The sequence below is a fragment of the Petromyzon marinus genome, chromosome 9 (genome assembly GCF_048934315.1).
Source record: "Petromyzon marinus isolate PM22_M1 ecotype Great Lakes invasive population chromosome 9, UKy_Petmar_22M1.pri1.0, whole genome shotgun sequence".
NCBI lineage: Eukaryota > Metazoa > Chordata > Hyperoartia > Petromyzontiformes > Petromyzontidae > Petromyzon > Petromyzon marinus.
The window spans coordinates 17304117-17330691 of NC_133675.1; the positions used below are offsets into that span (position 1 = coordinate 17304117).

General features: G+C 53.1%; 1 protein-coding gene across 2 annotated transcripts; it reads right to left on the minus strand.

The window, feature by feature from the left end:
* Positions 1–26218, minus strand: INPP5F (inositol polyphosphate-5-phosphatase F). 2 transcript variants are annotated; one of them, XM_032950225.2, is made up of 21 exons: positions 25924–26218; positions 22467–22547; positions 19001–19105; positions 18646–18771; positions 17028–17198; positions 16374–16430; positions 14834–15029; positions 14265–14444; positions 12369–12436; positions 11794–11918; positions 9663–9740; positions 8651–8771; positions 7879–8007; positions 7418–7535; positions 6819–7020; positions 6238–6309; positions 5578–5651; positions 4879–5007; positions 3044–3131; positions 2146–2554; positions 1–1632 (listed from the first exon to the last, which is right to left on the minus strand). In XM_032950225.2, the coding sequence occupies exons 2-21, from the start codon at positions 22530–22532 to the stop codon at positions 1039–1041; spliced, it is 3108 nt and encodes a 1035-aa protein (XP_032806116.2). In that variant the 5' UTR covers positions 22533–22547; positions 25924–26218; the 3' UTR covers positions 1–1038. The 2 variants fall into 2 exon arrangements, with proteins under 2 accessions (XP_032806116.2, XP_032806114.2); XM_032950223.2 differs by having other exon boundaries at positions 19001–19137; positions 25924–26217.
* Positions 26219–26575: the final 357 nt, after the last annotated feature.

The following is a 26575-nucleotide window of genomic DNA, read 5'->3' on the forward strand; positions in this document are numbered from 1 at the left end:
TTCAGCAAGCTTGACATGTATTAAACCTCAAAACGATAGCACTTACGATACAGTACCAACAGCACAAACCCCACGGGTACATATTTACGTACGCATTTATCAAACATCGTAAAATATAACAAAACGTCAGCTGTAAAATATTGTCAAAGGAAATGAAAGAGATGGATACAACAGTCTTGAGTTTGGAATGTGTCCATAGCGGAAGAGGTAAAGCCGCCCGCGCGCCCAACCCACGGCGCTCTTTCCCTTCGGCTTCACCACGACGAGAAGCACGTGCAACGCGGCGACGGCAACACCGACGCGCCGTCACGGGTTCACACGTCGCACCCTTCCACTGCATTGCTTCTTTATAGTCTTGACACAGTAGTTCAGGTTTAATTATTTTAAGGGTATTACTGTAGATAAAATGTTTACTTATAGGCTAAATGGCGGCCTTCTCAAAAACCGGTCACTATATCCCTTAATCCAGTAGTTTAACGCGACGCGAGTTGGCGGCGGTGTAATTCTGAGTTGCGTAAACCAGGACCCTTGGACCCCTTGAGCGTCTCTCTCGCGTTCTCTATTAAAATAATGGCCGTTGTGAAAAATATAAAAACTTGTCTTCCCAACGTTTATTATCGGGGATCTATGATTGGATTGTGTATGGGGATCACTCTGAAATTGTCTCTTAGGTTATTGGTAAAATAATTTACAAACGAGGACAATACCGAATTGTAATTAGTTATGTTGAGGGAGCATCTCTTTAAAGTTAAATTCCAACACTATATATGTTAAAGTGCACTTTTAAGACATTCAATAATAATAATAACGTAATGGTCCTGTATATATTTATATCGCGAGTGTAACAGAGCATTACTGCTGGCCATGATACACGTTGCTGCTTGTCGCCCGGTGGTCACTGCGTGTCGCATGCTCGAGTATTTCTGTGTGGATGCAGTGGGGTTGTATGTACATACCCAACGGTGATAATCGGAGGTGTCTGTGTGGATGCAGGAGACTTTATGTATGTGTGGATGCAGGAGGCTTGTTGTATTTTAGTTAGATCTGGATAATGCGCGTCTGGCAGTTTTGCATCATGGCCTTGATTTCATGGAGGCTCTGCTCCTGGGACTCCTGGGAATCGGGCTCTGGGCTGCGCCCCGACGGGAAGCTCATGCCCTGCAGCAGGCCCAGCGGGGATGGCATGTTGGCCATCTGCGCCATCGAGCTCTTGATGCGCGCAAAAGGCGACACGGTGCGGCTGCCCTCGGCGGAGGTGGGGGTGGGCCGCCCGCCGGGACTGGCGCGCTCATCCGACGCACCCGCCCGCGGATCGCCCGCCGCGGCTGCCGGCCCTCCGCACGCAATGTCGAGGCGCGAGGGTCGCCGCGCCGGCTCCTGCCGCTCCTTGGGGTCCGCCGAATCCCCGGGGAACTCCTCGACGGACCGCGTGGCCTCACGGGCGGGGTCGCTGCAGTCGGTGACGACGATGCTGGAGGGGCGTACGAGGCCGGTGCCGCCGCAGGGGCGCGCCGCGGGCGGAGCGGACGCCACGATGCCGCAGCTCGGCAGCACGTAGTCCAGGACATCGGGCTGCGACGCATGGCGCTCGTCGTCGGACTTCGCTGTCGCGATCCCAAACTCGTCCTCGTCCTGAAGGAACAGCCACACAAGCGCCCAGTAACCACGCGGTCAGGAGTCGCGGCATCCGAGAACACCGTTCTACGAATATTTTGTAGGAGAGGAAACTTAACTTACCCAATTATTTTAGGAAAAACTATTTGCTCGACAGCTTCTCTATCAAAATGCAAAGAACATAAAAGCTGACAAGTACGTAAATAAGCAGCATAAGGAGGTGTGTGCTCGGAATGACACCGAGGGACACAAAGAGGAACAGGTGTCTCGGGGAACAAACACCACTTAAAGACATTGGGAAGGGAAGCAAGTGGGCTTTGGGGAGGACACGTCACGAGAAGGGCCGATGGATGAGAGTGGAGATGAGATCAGCTCATGAACTACAGGAAGATGGATTGTGGCATCGCAGGACCGTATGGGGAGATGACGGCGTGGGGAGGCCTCCGTCCAGCAGTGGAATGATCATGGCTGACGATGGTGATGATGACGAAACCCGCCATTTGACGTGGGACCCCAGGGGCTGGTGCCGACCTCTGCCATGCTGTCCGAGTCGGAGAGTGACGGGTCGCTTTCGGCGTCCAGCGCCCGCTGGCCAGAGGCCTGCGGGCCTCCCCGGCCAGGCTGAGCGCGCTGCGCCGCGGCAACGGCGGCGGCCTTCGGCTGATTGGGCCCCTCAAACGCCCTCAGCGTGCGGAAGTTGCTGCCGAGGTCGGCGAGGTTCACGTTGGGCTTGGACTGCTTGACCCTCTGGTTGAGCGACGAGAACTTGCTGCGCACGTTCTGCTGGACGCCTGCCAGGTAGCGCTTGCTCTGCGCCAGCCCCGAGCGGCCCGACGGGGAGCCCAGCGACAGCTTCGAGAAGTTCTCCTCTGACCAGCCGTCGGCACCCTCCTCCTTGTGAGACACGCCAATGATTTCCTCGTGTGGCTTGCTCTTCTTCCTGCGCGCCCGGGAGACAGGCTTTAAAACAAAAACTAAACCGTTTTTATTTTACCAGATAAGGCTCCCTGAGCTATATAGTTATTTTTCAGGAGCGACCTGGTCACAAATTATAGCTCGACAAAGGGACTTATCTTGTGGAAATTTATAGCAGCCGAATACTCTTTAACGCATGATGTTGATTCTAAATGTGGAGGGAAAAACCGGAGGATCCGGAGAAAAATCCACAACCATGGGGAGAATTGCAAACTCCAAATATGCAGGTATCGTCAGGGTCGGGATCGAACCCATGACCTGTATACCAGGCAAGGTAATTAACATCTCGTCACTGTGACCTTTAGGCGGCCGACTACACCGGCGACACAGACCTTGCGGCCCTCCGCTATGAGAACGTTGCGAATGCCAAACGTACAAACATTAAATATATTTTGTAATCGTTATCGCCTCCTTATCTAGGCACCGCTGTCCTGCGTCACACCCTGGGACTTACTTTTCCAGCTTGCCCTCGGTCTGCAGCAGGGTTCCGCCGCTCGTCTGCTTCACGATCTGGAAGATCTCTGTGATGCACTGCAGCGTGTCTGCAGCACAGTGCGGTGCGTCACGCGGCACGTCAAAATTACAATTCAAGTAGAATCAAGCGGCGTGCTTTGTAAATGATTGACGCAAACGCTCGAGCACAGGACTGCACGTGTTCGTGCGCGTGCATCTCACAATAGGTTGCAATCGATGAGACGGTCACGTTTGTGGCCGTAGAAATTATGCAATAAGACGACTCGGCCAAGACCACAACTTGACCGCGATGACCGATGGAGTGTGACTGCTAGACGCCTGCTATGCAAAATGCTGCCTGCCACATGTGCCGTGACGTTTCCATATCGTTTACGAGACCAGCACATGTCTGCCCAAGACTGTTCTCTACACAACTCCACACGCAAAAGAGACAAAGGTCCCCCATATAGCCTTAACAGACTGTTGGGGCGAGTGCTGTTAATAAGTAGGACCACTGTCAGAGCCAGTGGGGGGGTGGGGTGGCACGTGCCCCCCCAATGATCCGATCGAAATCCCTCATTTAGATCGGATTATTGGGGTTTATTAGTAATAAATCGGCATTTTGCAACCCCCACTGCCACCGTGTAGCATATTATTACGTGACAGGGACTCTGTGAGATGATAGGACAATAGTCCGAGTCCATAATTGGCAATAAGTAACGGCAAAGCGGTTATAAGTGACTCAGAATTGCGCGCAGTCGCATATACAGTACACGACTTCCCTGAAAGGATACCTTCAGCGAGTGCGATGCCGATCACACACGGTTCGAATTCGACCCTCGATCGATGGCTGCGCCATCGCCGCACACGCGTCGAATAAAAAGCAAGGGACAAGTCCTTACTTACTAACAACTCCTATCATTTTTCATTGCGGGAGGGGTTGCCCCCCCTACCTAAAAATCCTGGCTCTGCCATTGGGTAGGTCCTATGAAAGTCAGCACAGCACACGAGGAGGTGGGTAGCCGGCACCACGCCTCGCCGCCTTTGTCTCCCAAGTGGTAATGTTCATACATTGCACTTGCCACTCAAATGAGACTGAGTCGACCTAGGAGAGGTCCAGGATCAGTTCAGATAATCATCACTGGTGTTGGCCGTGAATAGGAATCGAACTCCGGTCGCCGGGTTGGAAGCTGCGCTCCACACACGCAACTCCACACGCACACAGCCCCCCACACACGTAGCTCCACACATATGCAGTTACACACACAAATGCAGCTCCACACACACGCAGCCCCCAACACACATAGCTCCACACACATGCAGCTGCACACTAGCACAGCAGCTCCACACACACACGCAGCTCCACACACAAGGAGCTTCACACACACGCAGCTCCACACACACACACTCAAAGCCCCCCCACATGCGCAGCTCCACACACGCGCAGCTCCATATAGCCCCGTATAGCCCCGTATATAGCCTGTAACAGGCTGTTGGGGCAAGTGCTGTTAGTTCCACCTGTGAAGGCCAGCACTGTGGCATACGAGGGGGTGGGTGGCCAACACCACGCCCAGCCGCTTTTGTCTCCATAGTTGGGATGCTGACACACCGCACCAGGTACTCATTTCAGGCTGAGTCAACCAGGCGAGGGCCAGAACCGGTTCAGATAATCGTCACTGGTGTCGGCCGTGAGCGGGAATCGGCCTTGGGTCTCTGGGTTCGTAGCGCAGCGTGCTAACCGCTACACTACCGCTTCCCACACACACAAAGCCCCCCTACACACAGCTGCACACACACACAAAGCCCCCCTACACACAGCTGCACACACACGCTCACCTTTGCCGCTGTCCTCGGGGGAGCGCGTGGCGGCTCGCAGCGTGTGGAAGTACCCGCCGGCGCCGTTGAACGTGGAGTGCACGCGCATGCAGATGAACTTGGGCTTCCCGAACAGCGTGGGCTCAGGGCCTGCAACGAGCGCAGCACAGCACGGCGCTGACGCAGCGCGTGGATACGTCGCTCTCTATATATATTCACATGTCCGGCGAAACTTCAAACAAACGGAAGTTGTCACTCCACTGCTTACACGAGCATTGCTAACCACTGGTACAATAAGGCAAGCGTTCCTCGTTGGAGCCGTTTGGCACTCTGGTTACACTGCATGTGCAGGACATCGTGTAATCTGTCAGAGTCGGCGCTCGTGCAGGGGACGCTTGCAAGTCGTTCTTGGCCAATCTTCAAATCTGGTTGTGAGACTCATTCTGAAACTTACCGGGAAGCTGAAATGCGTACGCCCGAACTCGTCACAATTACATTTGTTTTGGCCGTGTCGGGTGGTGGAGGGGTCTTAACGACACAAATTTGGCCAGATCGTTACGTGGCCTCGCCCAAAGATCAACATTGGATTGCACCATTGTCTGCGAAAACCTAGTGCTCCGCTCATTATTACTTCTAGAGATCAATGCTTGAAATATTCCTCATCATCAATCAATCATCATCACGAGAATCGCTGCGTCCGACCAGGTGAAGCACGCTCACCGATCTCTATTTTCTCCAGGTCGGCCAGGTCGATCCTTTGGTAGTGAGTGATCTTATCAGCCTCCTCGTCAAAGCTGCAGCACACACGGTCACATGCCGCAGACCGCGCGCACGTAGTTCACACGGTGAATATGCAGCTGAGACTTGCGCTGCCACTTCATCATTCACATGTGATACACCTCAGGGGGTGAGTAACGTGTGAACGCCTAGCGAAGGTCCAGGGCCAGTTCAGATATTCGTTACCGATGGTGGCCATGAGCGCAAATTAAACTGGGGTCGCCGGGTTTGTAGCACAGAGTGCTAACCGCTACGCTACCACTCCACAAAAACAAAGTTCCCCCGTATAGCTGAAACAGGTTGTCGGGACAAGTGTAGTTAGCGAGCACCTATGAAGGCCGCCACGGCACACGACGGGGTGGGGGTCCAGCACCACGCCCGGCCACATTTATCTCCCCAGTGGCGATGTTTACATATCGCACCAGGTACTCATTTGAGGCCGAGTTGACCTAGGGAAAGCCCAGGATTGATTCAAATAATCGTCACTGGTGATGGCTGTGAGCGGGAATCGGACTTGGGTGGTCAGGTTCGTGGCGCAGCGCGATAACCCGCCATGCAGACACACACCCGCACCGGTGCATGTGCGTCTTTGCCGCGACTCACTATGCGACGTAGTACGCGCGGTTGGTGAGGATGAGCAGGACGTCGACGTCGCGGTGCGTGGCGTCCGTCAGACTGTGGGGGTCACATTCAACACGGACGCGGTCACCTCCACCACCCCCCTCCGTGCCACATTGGCCTTGACGTCGCAGACCCCACGTCCGGAGTTCTCGCCATGTGCACTCCGCCTGCTCCAGACCGCCCGTACAATGCGCGCCACGCACACAACCCCAGACGCGGCCCGCGGAGAGACGCGGCGGTTCCGTTCTGCGAGCCGTCCCGCGCGTGTTTACGCTTCACGTGTAGAAGACGCGTCGAACTCATCGACAGTTCTGTCACTGCGCTAACGCAAAACTACTGGGCAGTAGCAATCGAATAATTTGTGTACAAGCACTGTGAAGCACGTATCGGTCATGCGTGAGCAGCTGTGAGCATTCGCGCCGAGCACGTATGTGCATATGTGAACTTGTTTCGCACCATACGTAGCCAAGCTACGTACGGCGTGAATGAAGCAGGGGGCTCCGTGTGAGCAGCAGGGAGTGGTGGCGCTGAGCGGGGGGTCGAGGGCCGTTCCTCGCCCTCACCTGGGGTCGCAGTCGATGAGCGCCCAGCCCCCGTGGAACTCCTCGTGGCTGGGCAGCAGCTGCTTCATGCAGGACTGCAGCAGCTGGCTCACCTGCTCGGCCTGGCTGCGCCGGCTCTCCCTGCGAGCCAGCGCCTCGTGGTGCCGCTCACGGCTCACGATGGTGCTCAGGTCATCCGTCACCGGCAGCCCCTGCATGAGGTCTGCGCACGCAGGCGGCACGGGACAGATGGCACCATCACGGCCAGGCAAACAAAACAATGCTCACTGCGAGTGGCACAGAGTCAGTCCAAATTATATTGCATTAAACAAAATACCAGCCAGGTTGCACATTTAGTTAATCAAATGAAACGCTTATACAAAGGGCAGTCTTAATGGCGACTCAGAATTTGGTGGAATTGATAACTTTTTCTGGAAAAAATTATATCAGCATTTTTTTTAAGCAAATTTGTTTCCATGTCCTCCAATGGAAGCAGCTATAAATAACAAAAACATGAGAGAGTTGGACAGGAGAGCCAGAGGCACGTTGAGTGGGTAGCTGGGCAGGGATCACACCGCAAGACCAGGAGTAGTGTGATGCTCGGTGTGTGGGCACCGCACCTATGGCAGCTTGCCGATAGGCGTCGCGGAACTGGTTGAGGTAGTATCTATTAGCTGAGTTGTAGCCGTCCTTCATCACGCCGGCGAACCGCCGCTCGCCAGTGCGCGTGAAGTCCCCCTGCGAGCGGAGACACGCATGTCGTTACGACGCTCGTACGCATGGCAGTTGGATTTGTTGTACACGTCCCACAAGCTCCTAGTGGCTACACGTCCCACAACCGCCTAGTGGCTACACGTCCCACAACCGCCTAGTCGCTACACGTCCCACAACCGCCTAGTGGCTACACGTCCCACAACCGCCTAGTCGCTACACGTCCCACAACCGCCTAGTGGCTACACGTCCCACAACCGCCTAGTTGCTACACGTCCCACAACCGCACGTGAAAGCGGCAGACCCGCGAGCTTCCCTGCCGTGAGCCCAAGGGCGGTGCTGCTGACGAGCAAGGCGGCGCACAACTCACCTTGAGGGCGGCCGTGCCAGCGTACTGCCGGCTCACCGTGTCCCCGTGGTTGGCCCACATCACCTGGTAGATGCGCCGGCATTTAATGGGCAGCTGGTGCTCAGGGGGCATGGCACCCAGCTTCTTTAGCTGAGAGGGGCGGGAGGAGGGGCGCGGTCACAACACGGGGCCCCTCTCCGTGCTCGATGCGCGTTTGACGGTGCACATCTCTGTGGGGGTCTGCGGGCTGTGAAAATTCCACATTCCTATGGTGGGGGCCATTATCTCTACCATCATGATCGATCCACTGCTGGACAAAGGCCTCCTCAAGCCACCACCATCTCTCGCAATCCTGCGATGTAATAAATAAGCGGTTAGCACCTGCACATGGACCAAATTTAATCACTCCATCTGTTTGGCGGACAGCCCCTTGGGAGCTGCGCCTACCTCAGCTGCCACTACATCGCTATTCTTCACCATCGACCATCATCCCTTCTCCTGACATGTCCTGCGCAATCCCACTCACTTAGATTGATGGACAACAAATATTGAATGGAGAACAAATATAGAATTTCCACGGGTAGTAGTCGTTTTATCTACCACAGCAGAATGATGGGTCGAGTCAAATTCCGAACACAAAATGCAGTGTTATGGACCAAAATCTCAATGACACACCAGAGTAGCCTGGTCACCAGATGATGATCACAATGATGATGATATTAGTGCGGGTGAGGTTAGGGACATTTGTGCAGAGATTGGCAGTGCCGTGGTTAGTGGTGGGAGATGCAGATACCTGGCTCTCCATGACGATGCGGGCGATGGCGGCCTGCACCACGTTGGTGCGGTCGAGGCAGTCCATGCAGTTCACGCGGAACACTCCTTGCTGTACCTGAATGAGCCCCGCCGCGTCCGCCCTGGCAACGCACGGAGACGCTCGCCACCCACGCCGACACCCACCACGCACGGAGACGCTCGCCACCCACGCCAACAGCCACCACGCACGGAGACGCTCGCCACCCACGCCGACACCCACCACGCACGGAGACGCTCGCCACCCACACCGACACCCACCACGCACGGAGACGCTCGCCACCCACACCGACACCCACCACGCACGGAGACGCTCGCCACCCACGCCGACACCCACCACGCACGGAGACGCTCGCCACCCACGCCGACACCCACCACGCACGGAGACGCTCGCCACCCACGCCGACAGCCACCACGCACGGAGACGCTCGCCACCCACGCCGACACCCACCACTGTTGGGGCAAGTATGTACTGTTTGTTCAAATTCTTTTTCACCGGACGCAGCCAAACCCTGCTAATCGGAGGTGCTGTTAGCGAGCACATTTGAAGACTGCCATGTACACGAGGGGGGTGAGTGGCCAACACCACGTCAAGCTGCCTTTTTCTCCCCAATTTGATGTTTACACACTGCATAAGACAGTAATTTAAAGGCGAGTCGACCTAGTGGAGGTCCATGACCAGTTCAGATATTTGTCACGGATTTCGACTGTGAGCGGGAATCAAACTCGGGGCGCCGGGTTCGTAGTGCGGCACACTAACCGCTGCACCATTGCTCCCCATTGGTACACAAACACAATGACGCACACGCATGACAGGCAGGGGCACACGGTGGAGCACAGGCGAGTGAGCATGCACATGGGGCACACGGTGGGGCACACGGTGGAGCACACGGTGGAGCACACGGTGGAGCGCACGGTGGAGCACACCATCTCGACCATCGGGTTTAAAGTTTGGTGGCGCGATTGGTTTATGTCGCAAAGAGATAAACGCTTACCAGCACCATTTCATGTCACTGATAATCTCGCAGATGGCGTCCGTGAGAATGTGAACGTTTTCAAACTTCATGCCGCGGCTGGGGACGGGACGCGCACGTCAACACAAGCAAGCGGGCGCGCACACCACGCCAATACGCATCTGTGGAACCGTTCGCACGTGACTTTTCATTGTGCAATCGCCGGCGATTGATGGTTCGTAGCGTTGAAGCCAAATGTCAATCCACTGCTGAATGACGGCAGTTAGTGTCGGGATTGTTTGACTGTACCAGCTGCTCATTCGCAGCACTGCGATCCACACGTGGCTGCTCTCCAACCTCGCCGTGCTATCAGCAATTATGATTAATAATTATTCTTTATATTATTACACAGTTGGGAACAATGTTGCTCTGCGTAAACCGTTTGAATAACTTGCAGCACTGGAATGTTTGACCAATATCAGTTACACTGTATATCAGTTAGACTGTATGTTTTTTAGCTATGGGAATAAACTGGAGAACCCAGAGTAAACCAACAGAGGACAGGATAAAACTCCACAGAGAGGCACCTGAGTCGTGCATGAGTAGTATTACCACTGGCACCCTGCCTGCCCCCCATACCAGCGGACTGCTCGGCGCTAATCCAGCAAACACGGGAGATGCCATCGAGCCCTGGCAGAGATGAACCTTGGCAGAGATGATGCCTAACAGAGATGAACTCAGCAGTATCAGATTTTTTGGAGATAAAATTACCTTTTTGTTGACATTATTTTTAACAACTCAATTTTCAAATGATATATTATATATTTAGAATGCACAATGATAAGTCATACATGAGCAATTCCACAGATTTCCATGACCGTTGCCAATGAGCAGTTCTGGATGAGTTAGGGGTAAAGGGATCAAAAATGAGTGAATTTGATGTTAAATTAGTAAATAAAATATTAGCTGGAGTTAACTCACGAGGGTTAGTGTTGACGTTAAAGTTTTGCTGCAGTGTGAATGGTAACTCCGTGCTTGCATTGCTGTTAGTTTGAACATTAGGAGTCAGTGGCTCATTCCCGGGGTTTATTCTTGGTGTCGGGAGGAGACGGAGGGTCTGGAATTAGCCGAATCACTCAGCATGCTCTCGGCAGGCCGCGGTGCCTGTGTGGTGAGGGTACCAGTGAGGTGCCCGTTTCGGTGAGGGTACCAGTGCAGTGCCCGTGTAGGTGAGGGTACCAGTGCAGTGCCCGTGTAGGTGAGGGTACCAGTGAGGTGCCCGTGTGGTGAGGGTACCAATGCGGTGCCCGTGTGGTGAGGGTACCAGTGCAGTGCCCGTGTAGGCGAGGGTACCAGTGAGGTGCCCGTTTCGGTGAGGGTACCAGTGCAGTGCCCGTGTAGGTGAGGGTACCAGTGAGGTGCCCGTGTGGTGAGGGTACCAATGCGGTGCCCGTGTGGTGAGGGTACCAGTGTGGTGCCCGTGTGGAGAGGGTACCAGTTTGGTGCCCCTGTGGAGAGGGTACCAGTGCGGTGCCCGTGTGGAGAGGGTATCAGTGAGGTGCCCGTGTGGTGAGGGTACCAGTGAGGTGCCCGTGTGGTGAGGGTACCAGTGCGGTGCCCGTGTGGAGAGGGTACCAGTGCGGTGCCCGTGTAGGAGAGGGTACCAGTGCGGTGCCCGTGTAGGTGATGGTACCAGTGCAGTGCCCGTGTGGTGAGGGTACCAGTGAGGTGCCCGTGTGGTGAGGGTACCAGTGCGGTGCCCGTGTAGGTGAGGGTACCAGTGCGGTGCCCGTGTAGGTGAGGGTACCAGTGCAGTGCCCGTGTGGTGAGGGTACCAGTGCGGTGCCCGTGTGGTGAGGGTACCAGTGCGGTGCCCGTGTGGAGAGGGTACCAGTTTGGTGCCCGTGTGGAGAGGGTACCAATGCGGTGCCCGTGTGGAGAGGGTATCAGTGTGGTGCCTGTGTGGTGAGGGTACCAGTGCGGTGCCCGTGTGGTGAGGGTACCAGTGCAGTGCCCGTGTGGTGAGGGTACCAGTGCGGTGCCCGTGTAGGTGAGGGTACCAGTTTGGTGCCCGTGTGGTGAGGGTACCAGTGCGGTGCCCGTGTGGTGAGGGTACCAGTGCAGTGCCCGTGTGGTGAGGGTACCAGTGCGGTGCCCGTTTAGGTGAGGGTACCAGTGCTCGTGGAAGTCAAAGGTGATGTAGGTGAGTTGCTTGCTGTTGAAGTGCAGCACGTGCTTGAGGAACGTGTCCCCAATGATCTTCTCCCGACCGGCCTGGTCCACCAGGTTGACGACCACCTGTGATAAATGCTTCCCACTGCATTATGGTTTCACCGTTGGGCAAGTCGCTTGAAATCACCGGTACGCGCCAGAGAGAGCGACACTGACTTTTCTAGCCGATGCCACTCTGAAGTCGTGTTGTCAATGTATGGGTAAAAGGTAACGGTTAACTGAAACTATACTGTCTTGAAGATGCATGGAGCACTTTCAAGCAAAATACATTATTTTATTGCTGATGAGTGAGCTGAAACAATAACAACTATCGCGTTAAACGCTCGTACACCACGTGACAATTTAATTTGTCTGGCTATGTAGAGTGGTGGAGGGTTTCATGACAAAACATTTCCCGGATAATTACGTGGCCTCAACCAAAAATATATCACATTGGCAGCAAAAACCGAAGCAAAGTGTGCTGTCAGTCAAACTGCATCACAGGTAACTTAAAATATAAATATATATAATACACACCTGCCTCTGGTAGATCTCAAGCTGCTTCTTAAAGTGAAATTCAAACGCATCCCTGGTTTCCTTGTCACCTGGAAGAACATGAGGTAGCACCCGTCACCTCCACCACGCATCTCACCAGACCATCATTATTTTGTTGGTTTACCCAGGAAAGTCTCAAGACTCTTTTTGAGGAGCCTTCACAGGAGGGGTAATGTTGCTTTGGTCTGAAACCAGCTGAGTAATCTACAAGTGATTTTTCAGCTTTGCAATGTTAGTCCAATACCGGTTACATTGTTTGGTTGTTTTACCTATGAGAGAGAACCAAAGGGAAACCCAAGCAGAGCAGGGGGAGAACATACAAACTCCACACACAGAGGCATCCGAGTCAGGAATCGAATCCAGGTCCTTATTGCCGTGAGGCATGAGTGTTACCGCTGCGTCACCCTGCCACACAGAGATATACCCTTTACCTGTTACCGCTGCGTCACCCTGCCACACAGAGATATACCCTTTACCTGTTACCGCTGCGTCACCCTGCCACACAGAGATATACCCTTTACCTGTTACCGCTGCGTCACCCTGCCACACAGAGATATACCCTTTACCTGTTACCGCTGCGTCACCCTGCCACACAGAGATATACCCTTTACCTGTTACCGCTGCGTCACCCTGCCACACAGAGAGATACCCTTTAGCTGTTACCACTGCGTCACCCTGCCACACAGAGAGATACCCTTTACCTGTTACCACTGCGCCACCCTGCCACACAGAGAGATTCCCTTTACCTGTTACCACTGCGTCACCCTGCCACACAGAGAGATACCCTTTACCTGTTACCACTGCGTCACCCTGCCACACAGAGAGATTCCCTTTAGCTGTTACCGCTGCGTCACCCTGCCACACAGAGAGATTCCCTTTACCTGTTACCACTGCGTCACCCTGCCACACAGAGAGATTCCCTTTAGCTGTTACTGCTGCGTCACCCTGCCACACAGAGAGATTCCCTTTACCTGTTATCGCTGCATCACCCTGCCACACAGAGAGATTCCCTTTACCTGTTACCGCTGCGTCACCCTGCTACACAGAGAGATTCCCTTTACCTGTTACCACTGCGTCACCCTGCCACACAGAGAGATTCCCTTTAGCTGTTACCGCTGCGTCACCCTGCCACACAGAGAGATTCCCTTTACCTGTTATCGCTGCATCACCCTGCCACACAGAGAGATTCCCTTTACCTGTTACCGCTGCGTCACCCTGCCACACAGAGAGATTCCCTTTACCTGTTATCGCTGCATCACCCTGCCACACAGAGAGATTCCCTTTACCTGTTACCACTGCGTCACCCTGCCACACAGAGAGAGTCCCTTTAGCTGTTACCGCTGCGTCACCCTGCCACACAGAGAGATTCCCTTTACCTGTTATCGCTGCATCACCCTGCCACACAGAGAGAGTCCCTTTACCTGTTATCGCTGCGTCACCCTGCCACACAGAGATTCCCTTTACCTGCTACCACATCACTCATACCAAATACTCTCACCACCAGTAACAGCAACAAACCTCGCAGATAATTTGGTAAAAACGTTTGATGTGGGTATTTCCACACTTGCATTTGTCACAAAGCAAGCATGTATTGGTAATGAAAATAAAAATTACTTCCGTCATATATAGCAATTCTAAACTGGCTTAGCCATGTATGTAGATAAACAGGTTTACAGTGGTGAATACAACAGCGGACATGGTTACGAGCATCAAAAACACGTTTTTTCTTGTTTATACTTTTGTCGACGGCAATGAGTCAAAATAGTTGGCATATTCCGCTTGCTCATTGTCCCGCTGGGAGCGTGCAGAGAGCACTTGGCGAGCGCCGGAGCGTGCTGGCTGGGCGCGAGCACCGGGCGAGCGAGATGAGTCTCTCACCTTTGGTCAGCTGTGGCCTGGGGTTGTAGGTGTACCCAGCCTGGCTCCAGTAGACGGGCACCGAGCCGCGCGTTTGCACGAAGGACAGCGTGTGCGTGTGAATGTGGATCAGCTGCTCTGTCTCCACAAAGTTGGCGACGTGGCCGTCCCTGTCCACCCCACGCCGCTTGTACCTCATGCCTGCGACAACACCCCCACCCCATTTGTGGTGAATTGTTGCTCTTGGTCTGCTGTGTAAAACCCTCCGGAAATAACGTGAATGAAAAAGTCGAAAAATCCAGAGACCTAATCTATTTTGCCAACATTGCCTGCATCAAACAGCGATTAGGGATCCGTTATTATACGTGTATGCGCGTGTTGCATGCATGGGTTCACGTGACCGCAGTTTACATTCTCCAGAAAGAAAAAAAATAACCTTGGCCAGCCTGTCCACCTGCCCACCTGTTTGTCCATCGAGCTGTTCGCATACCCCCCACTGCCCACCCATGAACCTGCCGTGTGCCCGCCTGTGCATGTGCCCGCCTGCGCATGTGCCGCCCGTGTGCGTGCCGCGTGGCCGCCCGTGAGACCTGCGCGGTGACGGCTGCGCCGGGAGATAAGGGCGACGAGGAACTCGGGGTGGGGGGCCTCGGTCGAGGCTTCTGTGGGCGGGCTCTCGGGGCTGCTGCGCTCGTCGTCCGAAGAGTCCCCATACTTCACCACAAGCTTCTCGATCTGCACAAACCCCTGGATCACCGGCATGATCCAGAAGTCCGCCCGCTCGTCCTGGGAATGTGACGGCAGCATCCGGTTCACCGAAACTCAACCGCTGCAAATTAAATTAGCCTCGACTTTAAGTCAGGCAAGGCCTGCGTGTCTGGCTTGCCCCGTCATGCAAAACATTAGTGTTTCCGATGGACGAACTTGCGTACGTAACGCGCTCCATCTACCACGAAGTGAAGTGTCTGAGAGCGCAAGTCACCCTATTGGCAGCCTCTGTGCGGCAATTTTCGCAAATTTTAATTAAGACCGACATTATATGTTTATTAGTTAAGGGGAGGGGAAACTGGGAGGACCTGGTGGAAACCCATGCAAAACAGGGGCAGAACAAACAAACTCCATAGAGAAAGGCACCCAAGTCAGGAATCGAACCCAGGAACTCCTTGCTGTGAGGTGCAAGGGCACCGCCCTGCCAACCAATTGCAAGTTGATTTTGCTTAACCAGGTGAGAACTGCATAGACCAGGATAGAGTCTCATTTGCAAGAGAGACCTGGGTCACCAAAACCACAAAAGCAATCACATAAGAAGCAAGCACAACAAAGAAGCGAAATTAAATCGGAGCAAAAACAACCACGTTTCAGAAGAAATCGAAAATAGTGCACAAACATAATCGATATTAAATACAATTGCAGTAACAAAGCTTGGCTCCTTCAACATTCTTTAAAAAACCATTTGGAGTGAAATGAAATTGTAGAAACATCAAAATAACCAAACTTACATTGCGATTGCAATAACTGCAAATACAAAGAATTACAAGCTCCAGTGTCCAGACAAGACCCCGTGGCTGATTGCAGACACATCAGCTGCCACGCCGCAGAACAGCCGAGAGAAGCTCTATGGGGCCCTGCCACCACAGCGGCCTCGGACTCACACCGGAGCACGATCCATCAACCCCACCTCCATGGTGCCGGATCAAAGGTAGGAATTGCGCTAAGCCTGGTCACGTGGTACAAAGCTAAAACGGTACAATACAGATGTACATGCTGAACATTCACTGCAGCTAGCACAGTATTCCATGCCACATTGATACATCTTAATTTTTTTGACAGTAGTAGCACTTTATATAATTAGTTTTTTTTTATACTCGGTTGTGTCAATAAAACCTTTTTAGATATTTTAGAAAATATAAATTGACCCAACTCCATAAAAATAACAAAAACTATTTGTGAGCTCAAAATGACTCAAAACTTATCCGCTGCAACCTTACAAAAGGGCCAAAACCGAAACATCAGCAGAGTCCCCTGAGTGGGGGGGGGGGGCGGAGAGGGGGGGCAGAGGTTGTCATGGCCAAGTCTGTTGGGGGGGGGGGGGCCCACGCGAGCAGCTGCAGCGTGGTGGATAGGGCTCACCTGCGAGTCGATGAGGTCCTGCAGCATGAGCTTGTTCCAGAAGAAGCGGTCATCGCACTGGACAAAGACAAAGATCCACCGTGTACCCTTAACAAACTTTTGGGGAAAGTGCTGTCAGCGAGTAGCACCTATGAAGGCCGGCACTGTGGAACACGAGGGGATGAGTGGCCAGCACCACGCCCGACCGCCTCTGCCTCTCCATTGGCGATGTTTACACACAGCACCAAGTACTCATTTGAGGCCGAGTCGACCTCAGGCAGGCCGAGGACCGGTTTATATAATCGTCACTGGTGTTGGTGGGCGTGAGCGGGAATTGAACTTGGGTGGCCAGATTCGAAGTGGAGCACGCTAACCTCTGCTGCTCCACTAGACCTACGTGCACACGCACGCACGTAACTACACTGTCTACTCCGGTATTTGACATCACTCTGAGCCTAGGTCAATCCGTGGTGGTTGTGGGGGCTTGTGTGTGGAGAATCAGTCCGTCAACCATACTTGACCACATTTCTGTGGCATTTTCCACTTATTTTTTAAGCTGATTATTGGTGTTGTTATCTTTTCGGTGATATGTTCCATACAGCATCTTAGATACCTTTAGCTTTCAGACACCGTAAACAGTCTTAGTGTTGGCATGGCTGTTCTAACGCTCGTTACCTCCTGCCACGCGAGCGGCTTGGAGCGCTGGCAGGAGCGCTGCCTCTGCACGCTACTGGTGAGGTCAAACGTCGGTGAAAAGAAGAAGGAGTCCGAGTCTGTGAACATCTTCACCAGCTCTTCCAACAGCCGGCGCTCCAGACGATCCCGGCCTGACGCATCCTTCTGGGTCTGAGCGGGGGAAGCATCAGCAAATAACGTCACACACCACGACCAGCCTCCATCGCACTGCACATCACAACCAGACTCTACTACACAGCAGTGCACATCACACAGAGTTGCTACTGCAAGCCAGACACAAGTCACAGTAGTGAAATTGTGACCATGCTACCCAAACTCTGGACAATATAGTAAACCACTGGTCTGCGCTTCTTCAACGGAGTAGCAAAATTACACAAACTCTCTCCTGAAGCCCTCTTGTTGTGGATAGCAGACCATGACATTCGCTTTTAGCTCGTAAACATTGCCATCATACGCAAGGACAGAACTGCACAGCACTTCACATCACAGGCAACTTCTACTCCATAGCACTGCACATCATAGTGAGCCTCCACTGGCACCTCACATCACAGACAACCTCCACTGGCACCACACATCACAGACAACCTCCACCACACATCACAGACAACCTCCACTGTACATCACAGACAACCTCCACCACACATCACAGACAACCTCCACCACACATCACAGACAACCTCCACTGTACATCACAGACAACCTCCACCACACATCACAGACAACCTCCACTGACTGGCACCACACATCACAGACAACCTCCACTGACTGGCACCACACATCACAGACAACCTCCACTGACTGGCACCACACATCACAGACAACCTCCACTGTACATCACAGACAACCTCCACTGTACATCACAGACAACCTCCACTGTACATCACAGACAACCTCCACAGTACATCACAGGCAACCTCCACCACACATCACAGACAACCTCCACCACACATCACAGACAACCTCCACCACACATCACAGACAACCTCCACCGCCACCACACATCACAGACAACCTCCACCACACATCACAGACAACCTCCACTGCACGTCACAGACAACCTCCACCACACATCACAGACAACCTCCACTGCACGTCACAGACAACCTCCACCACACATCACAGACAACCTTCACTGGCACCACACATCAGACAACCTCCACCACACATCACAGACAACCTCCACCACACATCACAGACAACCTCCACTGTACATCACAGACAACCTCCACTGGCACCACACATCACAGACAACCTCCACCACACATCACAGACAACCTCCACCACACATCATAGACAACCTCCACTGACTGGCACCACACATCACAGACAACCTCCATTGCACATCGCGACACAAACTGTCAGCTTGCACAGCACTGCACACCACAGCCTACACGGCTATGACTGACCGGGGCAACACGGTACAGCAGAACAGCCTCCATCCGCGGCTGCATTTTGCCGGATGTGTCGTACCCAGCATGCATTTGCATACACGCTTGATTTATTCAACAAAGATGTTCCGTTAAACAAAAAAATATATTTCTAACATTTCTGGTTCCCACGGCCAGTGCCTCTCAAACCCACGGCCGCTGCCTCTCACCTTTTTCTTGATGGGAGCCGCAACGTTGGACTTTAAGTGGTTTAAAGTTTTCAGCAGGAACTTGTCCTCAACTGCAGAGGCAACCTTATCTCCCTTCGGAATGCCAAAGTGATGCTTCTTGCACGGCTACAGGAAGTTAGAACACAGCAGCAGCAACGATTACCGTTGTGTCTTTCCTGGTGGTGAAATGACGGGTGAATGAATGTACGATCTCCATCGGCGGACGAGTCGGCCGTTCATGTTTTATTTGTACAGAGCGACGTAATTCATGCAAATCACATCTCACAAGATGGTGGTGGTTGCTGGGTGAATGTGGGGTGAGAGGGGTGGTGGTGAAGCAGCGGTATGTATCCACCTGAAGCTCCATCTCGCAGGGCTCGGCGGCGCTGAGTGGCAGGCATGCGATGCGGGACACCTTGTAGACCTCATGGCCCCCGGGAAGCACCCCCACCAGCTCCTTCTGTCGAATCAGCAGCAGATGCCAGTGGAGGTCTGTGACGGGGAACAGCGCCACACGCGCACGCCTGCAACCACGCGCGCGCTACGCGACAAAGACACCGAGCATCTCGACGGTTTAATTGCTCCGTGGAGAGTGACGTTTTTGCGCGATCTATTTCAGCAGCAGCAGAGCAAACGGCAAGGGACGGCCGTCGGCGCCTGCCCCACTTCTGCCCGGCGTGCCAGGAACAACGCTCACTGTTGAAATTCGGTGGCATTTTGTACACTGGGCAACAAGATTATTCTTAACTTTATTTAGAATAACACAAAGATAAAATAAAAATTATTAACTCTAATAATATAAAGCAAATGTAACACCGTCTGTGGGGCGGTGACACGGCTTGGCGGTAGCATGCTCGCCATTTGTTACCGGTTCGAATCCAGCGGAACAGCCTGGTTATTCTTGCTGGTGTGTTAACCATAATTACGCGCCGTCTGTGCCACAGCGGACGTTTACGGTCCTGTGATGTCAATTGAAAAGAGTTGGACACTTTTGTCGGCGTCATGGTCCACATTTTTCAAATTCGAAAAATTACCGCCAAATGACACATTTGAGATGACACACGGCAACATCATCACCTGCGGTGAAACAACCGGAGACCGTGAAACACAGCACCGCCGTGATAGCCTCGCGCTAAAAGAACGGCGCGAATACCAAATGTACAAAATCGTTACTGACGATGTTATCGTGTTCGGCGATGAGAGTTTAGGAGGAGGTGGAGGACACGAGGAGCAGCGGACACGATGGGGGGGGGTGGAGGAAGTTGGAGCGTGCAAGGCGGGACGGGGCGAGCACGAAGCTCCCACCGCAGCCGGTGTGGTCCCCGTCAGTGGAGCGAGACGCCCACACGGGGCCCCAACGAACCCGGCAGCTGCACGGCTGGAAGAGCTACACGGGGCCCAGCTCGGGACCGCAACTTCACTCATCGATTCCTCCACATATGTCGAGGACTCTGTCTACCAGGCTGACCGTTTCGTCTCATCCACTGTGTTCAACCATCACCATGCATGTCACAACCCCCCACTTACCCACCCAGCAGCCACACGCTCATTCTCTCACTTAATCACTCACTCACCACACTTCTCTTTCCGCTTCTTCCCTTGCACTGCTTCAAACAGCCCTCCTCGCAGGGACGTGCGACGGCCGTCGCCGGGTCACCCACGCCCTCGCCGCTCGGGGGGCGCATGCGATACCCGCGCATCAATATTTAAACGCCGCTCTGTTTTTCCACTGCCCGCGAGGACCTGTCAGGCAGGCTCCTCCGCTCCTCCTGCACCACGGCTCCTTCCCCACGTTATTTAAAACGCAAAGGCCCCGCACGTGTGGGGGCGTGCGGCTCGCGCCCATCCTGCTGCATTATGCATGCTCCGAGGCCTGGCTCTCTCGGGTGGCGGTGCAGTGGCGACACTCGCGTGGCCTCACAGCAAGAAGTCCCTCGATTCGATTCCCAACCTGGGTGCCTTTCTTGGTGGAGATTGCATGTTCTCCCCCTGTTCTGCATGGGTTTCCTCCGGGTTCTCTGGTTTCCTCCCATAGCGACTTCTAATCAACTATATAAAAAAACGAGATCCCTATTTATTAATATAAAGACGACAAACAGCAATGTGTATGAGATAAATGCCATTAATGACAATTAATAATGATTTTTTTTAATGGAGCGCCCTACTTTACTCCGATGCGTCCGAGGAGCTTTTTACACACGATAAGCGACTTACGTCGCTTTTCAACACATTTGAATGGGCGCCCCCAGCAGTAGCTGTCCCTGTGGGTGGTTAGAAGGTGACGTAGCACCTGGCCGGTCATTCAGCCCATCTACCCTGTCCCTTTTAGTATCCAGTGAAGAGCAAGACGCACGTTCCGCATCCTCCCTCCACTGCCACCCGTTAAGCACGCTCTGCCGGTCACCTAACAGGAAATTTTGAGGTCAAACATCGTTTTTTTCACAGCGCTTCATGGCAAATAATTACAGTAGCCTTCACAGTATTGTGTAACACGAACCTGGTGCTGTAATCACTCGGTTAGTCATCACCTGCGTATCTATAGTTACAAAAGAGGATTGGATGTTTTGACATGTCAATGGTATCGCCTGCAGCGGAACAGCAATAGAAGTGGGCTGTCGATGGCCCAAGAGGGCCACCGCGAGTGTGCGTGTGATGCGTTTTACTGCAAGTGCCGTGACATGGCGTGGGTATGGCGGCTGGGTGTGGTGGCGAGCTGTGGACCCCAGCACCGGGAAGGCAGGGTTCACGCTGACGCCAATAAATGCCGTACATCTCCTGCTATAACGTCGCTGACAACAGCGCTGTTCCGTTTACCATGGGCTCTCTCTACTATCATGGCCTTTTCTAGTCAGTCACAGATTTGATAGGTATTGGCTGCATCAATAATGGCGCACATTTTGCTGAAAATTCTAACTTTGTTGGAAATGTACTGCTTAGAAGAATTAAATTCCTGCATTCAGGCAGGAGGTAATCGGATACATGATTATGCAATTTTTTCAACAATTTTGCCATATGGATTCTCTGTTCAACAAAGGGTGCAACACTGGAGAAAGAAAGCTGCCCTCTGGACTGAAAAACACAACATCTATCAAACCAGGGTGGAACAATGTTGCTGTTGCACGAGCAACACACGCTATGATTGGATGCACAGGGTCACGTGCTCTTCATGAAGATGAACAATTGAACATGGCTTACTTAATAATAAAATGCTACTGTCCTTACGATGCTGTTTGTCGCTGGCCGTTTGACAATTTGGGCCTTTGGGGCTACTGTGCTCAGCAGGTGTGTTAAAATGTAAATAATAACATCGAATGCCTGTTTATAACCAAGCATGAAGTGAGCCATGCAATGGGCGGCAAAGTGCCTGGGCGCGTCGCACCCCTGCTCCGCGTCACCGTGGCACCGCGCCAAGCTCCGTTGTGCCGCCGGCTCACGTGCCGTGGCATGCCGCTGTGTGACAATAACTCTCACCGCGGCTTGTCTGGATAGAGCGCCCTCCTTGCCACCGGGGCATCACAGGCCACTTTACACGCAATAGCCGACTTGCATCCCATCTTATCTCATACATTTAAAAGAGCACCCCCAGGGGCAGCTGTCCCTCCACAGCACAAGGTGGCAAAGTAGCACCTGGCTTTGCAAGTAGGCAATAGTCTGCCAGTAGGGGGCGGTAAATGCTGTGCAAATCCCAATTGAGTAATTTGCGGGTACGTTTCATATGCAGCAAAATTTGGAATGTGACGCCGGCATGCCTACTCGTTTCGAATGCGGTGATGTTTCCTTCGTGTGCCGTTTGGCGGCACAAGCTGCACTGCGCGGCCTACCGGGGTGCAGCTTGATCTTGCCGATGACTCCCTCCACTTCCCCGAGGCACACCGGGTTCCATGCATTTAGCAGATCTGAGCCTGCAGGTAGCGTCACCACCACCACCGCGCATGAGTATCGTCTCAACTTACCCGGCGCACTTGTTACACATCAAGGACACGTTCAACCGCCTCACAGGGCTCCTCGCTACTTGAACGAACATGCGTGTCTATGGCGCTCTACCTACCACGTAGTGAAATGTCTCAGAGCGCAGATCCCCCTATTGGTAGCCGTCCCTGTGTGGCACGAGGCGACTCGGCACCCGGCTCGGCAATGGGACCTGCGCTGCCAGTGAAGGGAAATAATTGCTGTGGAAGTAATTTATGCGTAATTTATCGATTTTTTTTTACAAAATTTGAACCGGGATAGACATTGCACGTGTTTAGTTGGGACTCGGTTCATACGCTGCACTTAATCTAGTGCTCTCTAATAAACGCTCGTAACGCTACAGTGGAGAGACATCCGCAGCTACGACACAAGGACCATCACAGTAAACAGAGAAAGCCTGGGCTTGCTATTTGCTGCACTGGTATAAAGTATTCCAAAAAATGTCACGTAATTTCCATGTAATTATGAATGCGTACATATATTTGTGAGCACATAATCACTGGTCTCTAATTATAAATTATTATTACGGTATTGCTATAGAAATCCATATATGTTAAGAGCAGGCAACAAGCACTAAGCAGTGCTACCACGGGTTTGAGTACACATGCCGACTTGTACTCATCAGCCCAGGCATCTGCTCATGCGAGCGAGGACCGCGGCCACGCTGTGGCCCTGACCCCGTGGTGCAGCACTCTGGAGCTCGAACAACCACAACGAAGCGGAGTCTCCCACAGCCACGAGCGGAGCAAGACTGGGCCACTTTGTGCACACGCGGATATGTTTGTGAATGTTGCCTTTGGCTTGGCCCAGCTTTGTGTCTAATGTACAGAATGAAAAACAAATACACACACATCCGCAAATCTACGGACCTCACGAGCCGATTCCCAAGAAGGGCCATTCCCAGATATGTTCGTAGTACAATTGTGATTTATTTTTGTTTGTGTATACATTTTTTTATTTTCTATTATACAACTAATTATAATTGGGATGCTGCCGTGATGTAATGGTTGGCACAGTGGACTTGTAATCCAGAGGTCGCCGTTTTTATCTCCCGGCAAGGCAGTTGAAATAATGGAGCAGGTTTCTTAGTCATTCGGCATGTCATGTATGGTGGGGTAAAGTGTGGGTACGCCCACCTCTTTCAAGACGTCTAGCCAGAGTAGGCAAAAAAATACCCTAGAGGGGCTCTCTAGAGTTTCCCATAGTGGACATCCTTCTGCCAGCAGTGGCATGAGCAAGCAATTGCAGGGCTGTGCCTTTACCAATTATCCTTGAATTCGCTTGTCCGGGGTCGGCAAAAACCTGTTTTTCTCTTCCAACTCTGGGAGGCATGCCCATCAAAATAGCCGAGGTCCAGGATACAGATAAATGTAGTTATTCGGCAAATTCTTACAAATATCCAGGGTTATCCGTAGTCATGCCCCCATGGATAAATGATATTTGGACCCTGATGGGGCCTGCTTGGCTCCGGGATTGGCCTCACTGGGCTCTAGGATGGGCCCTGCTGGGCTCTGGGAAGGCCCTGCTGGGCTCTGGGAAGGCCCCACTGGGCTCTAGGATGGGCCCTGCTGGGTTCTGGGATTGGCCTCACTGGGCTATGCGATGGGCAGCAGCAGCCGCTGGCTCCACACTGAGTACTTGAGAGCAGACGGACCTCAGTGTAAGCCTTCACCATTGATTGTGTCAGCAGCATGGACAAACCGTCTGATTCCAGTAAATTACTGTGCTCATTAAATCAGCTTAATGGATCCTCACCGACCATACAATCACTGCACTGGCTGTATATAACGTTCCCTAATCCTGTCTCTGCCCAAGCAGGAGCCAGGTTCGACACCCGGTCCGTTCCTCGTGTGTCGTTGCTCTGTGCCATGCGAACCGCATGACCATCTCCTGTTTATAGCCGAGCCACAGCAGTAGCGGCCAGTACTACACACGGATTGAAGACGTTCCTCTTCAACCACATTGCTGGGTTGCTTCTCATTGCCAAGTTCAATTTTACAAGAGCGCTCTGCCACCCTGCTCTCACTCGCCTATTAATCTCAGCCCGCCCCTACTGGACACCTGTGAAATATAGCTTCATGGCTCATGGGACTCCTCCAGGATAAATAAATATTCTGATTCTAAAATATTCTGATTCTGAAAGATTCTGATTCTGAAAGATTCTGATTCAGAAAGATTCTGATTCTTCATCCCGATCCACGCTCAATAACCAGCGATCGGATGCCCAAGCAGCTTCTGTCTGGATAGATGGGCTAAACGGACGCGGTACTGGATAGAGAAGAGATGGGCTGATATGGCACAGAAGCTTGTGGAGATGGTTGGATTTACTGATGCCTGGTACGAGCGGTGTCAAGATCGGCCTCTGTGTAGGAAGCTCTTGAAGGACGCTGCTCCTACGCAGTTGGAGGCAGTCGCCTTCCAGCAACAACGGAGGACGGAGGAGCGACGCTCACAACAACAAGCGGAGCGCTGGGCGGATAAAACGAAGCAAGTTGGCACAGTGGGGAACACAGTTGGTGCTATCTGCCACTGAGCCAATGGCACGTGGATCTGTTCACTTCACGTGGCCTCAAAGTGCACCGAGCATGGCACAAGCGCCGTGGTGATGTCACCCCCGGCGGTTATTGTATTTATGTGGGTTTGTGTCTCTGTGGTGGAGTGTCTCTGTGGTGGAGTCGCTCTGTGGTGGAGTGACTCTTTGGGGTGGTGTCTCTGTGGTGGTGTGTCTCTGTGGTGGAGTGTCTCTGTGATGGAGTGGCTCTGTGGTGGAGTGTCTCTGTGATGGAGTGGCTCTGTGGTGGAGTGTCTCTGTGGTGGTGGCTCTGTGGTTGAGTGTCTCTGTGGGGTGGTGTCTCTGTGGTGGTGTGTCTCTGTGGTGATGTGTCTCTGTGGTGGAGTGTCTCTGTGATGGAGTGTCTCTGTGATGGAGTGTCTCTGTGGTGGAGTCTCTGTGATGGAGTGTCTCTGTGGTGGAGTGTCTCTGTGGTTGAGTGTCTCTGTGGGGTGGTGTCTCTGTGGTGGTGTGTCTCTATGGTGGAGTGTCTCTGTGGATGAGTGTCTCTGTGGATGAGTGTCTCTGTGGATGAGTGTCTCTGCGATGGAGTGTCTCTGTGGTGGAGTGTCTCTATGATGGAGTGTCTCTGTGGTGGAGTGTCTCTGTGGATGAGTGTCTCTGTGGATGAGTGTCTCTGTGATGGAGTGTCTCTGTGGGGTGGCGTCTCTGTGGTGGAGTGTCTCTGTGGATGAGTGTCTCTGTAGTGGTGTGTCTCTGTCTCTGTGGTGGAGTGTTTCTGTGGCGGATCACCTCACCGGGTCGCGCACTCAGACGCCCGTTCACGCGGCTGCACCACAGCGCGCTCTCCTCCTTCTGGACGATGTAGTCCCCGTCCGACTGGAACAGCTCCATGGCGCCTCGCCGGCCCCGCTGCGCTGAGTCCCGCCCGGCTCCGAACGCTCCCCGCTCCCGCCCCGTGACGTCACCGCGCGCCCGGCTACGTCGTGACGCCACCGCGCGTACGGCTACGTCGTGATGTCACCGCGTAGCTCCGTGGACTCCGCGTTCCCGCCTTGCGCCGCGGCTTCCCAGCCTGTGACGCCCGCCTGCAACATCGCGCGGCGCTACGCGATGACGTCAATTACGCATGGGACGTCACCCTTCTCGCGGTTATGAAAACAGCGCGATGACGTCATCCACAATATGAGCTCTAATTGGTGGCATTCGTGTAATGACGTCATGCCGCGTTTGTCACGGGAGCCCAACTGGGCGCTCAATTATTAGTTTTTTTTATTAATTTCGATGGGAGGTACAACCGCAAACCGATATGTTGCATCGTTTATTTTTGTATGCGATCACCGATACTGCTAAAGTCCAATCGTAAGACAAATACATGTCAACCCCAAAGGTGTCGAATGACCCGCCCCTCATGGATGTCTGTGAAAAAGAGCTTCGTAGCTTATCGGA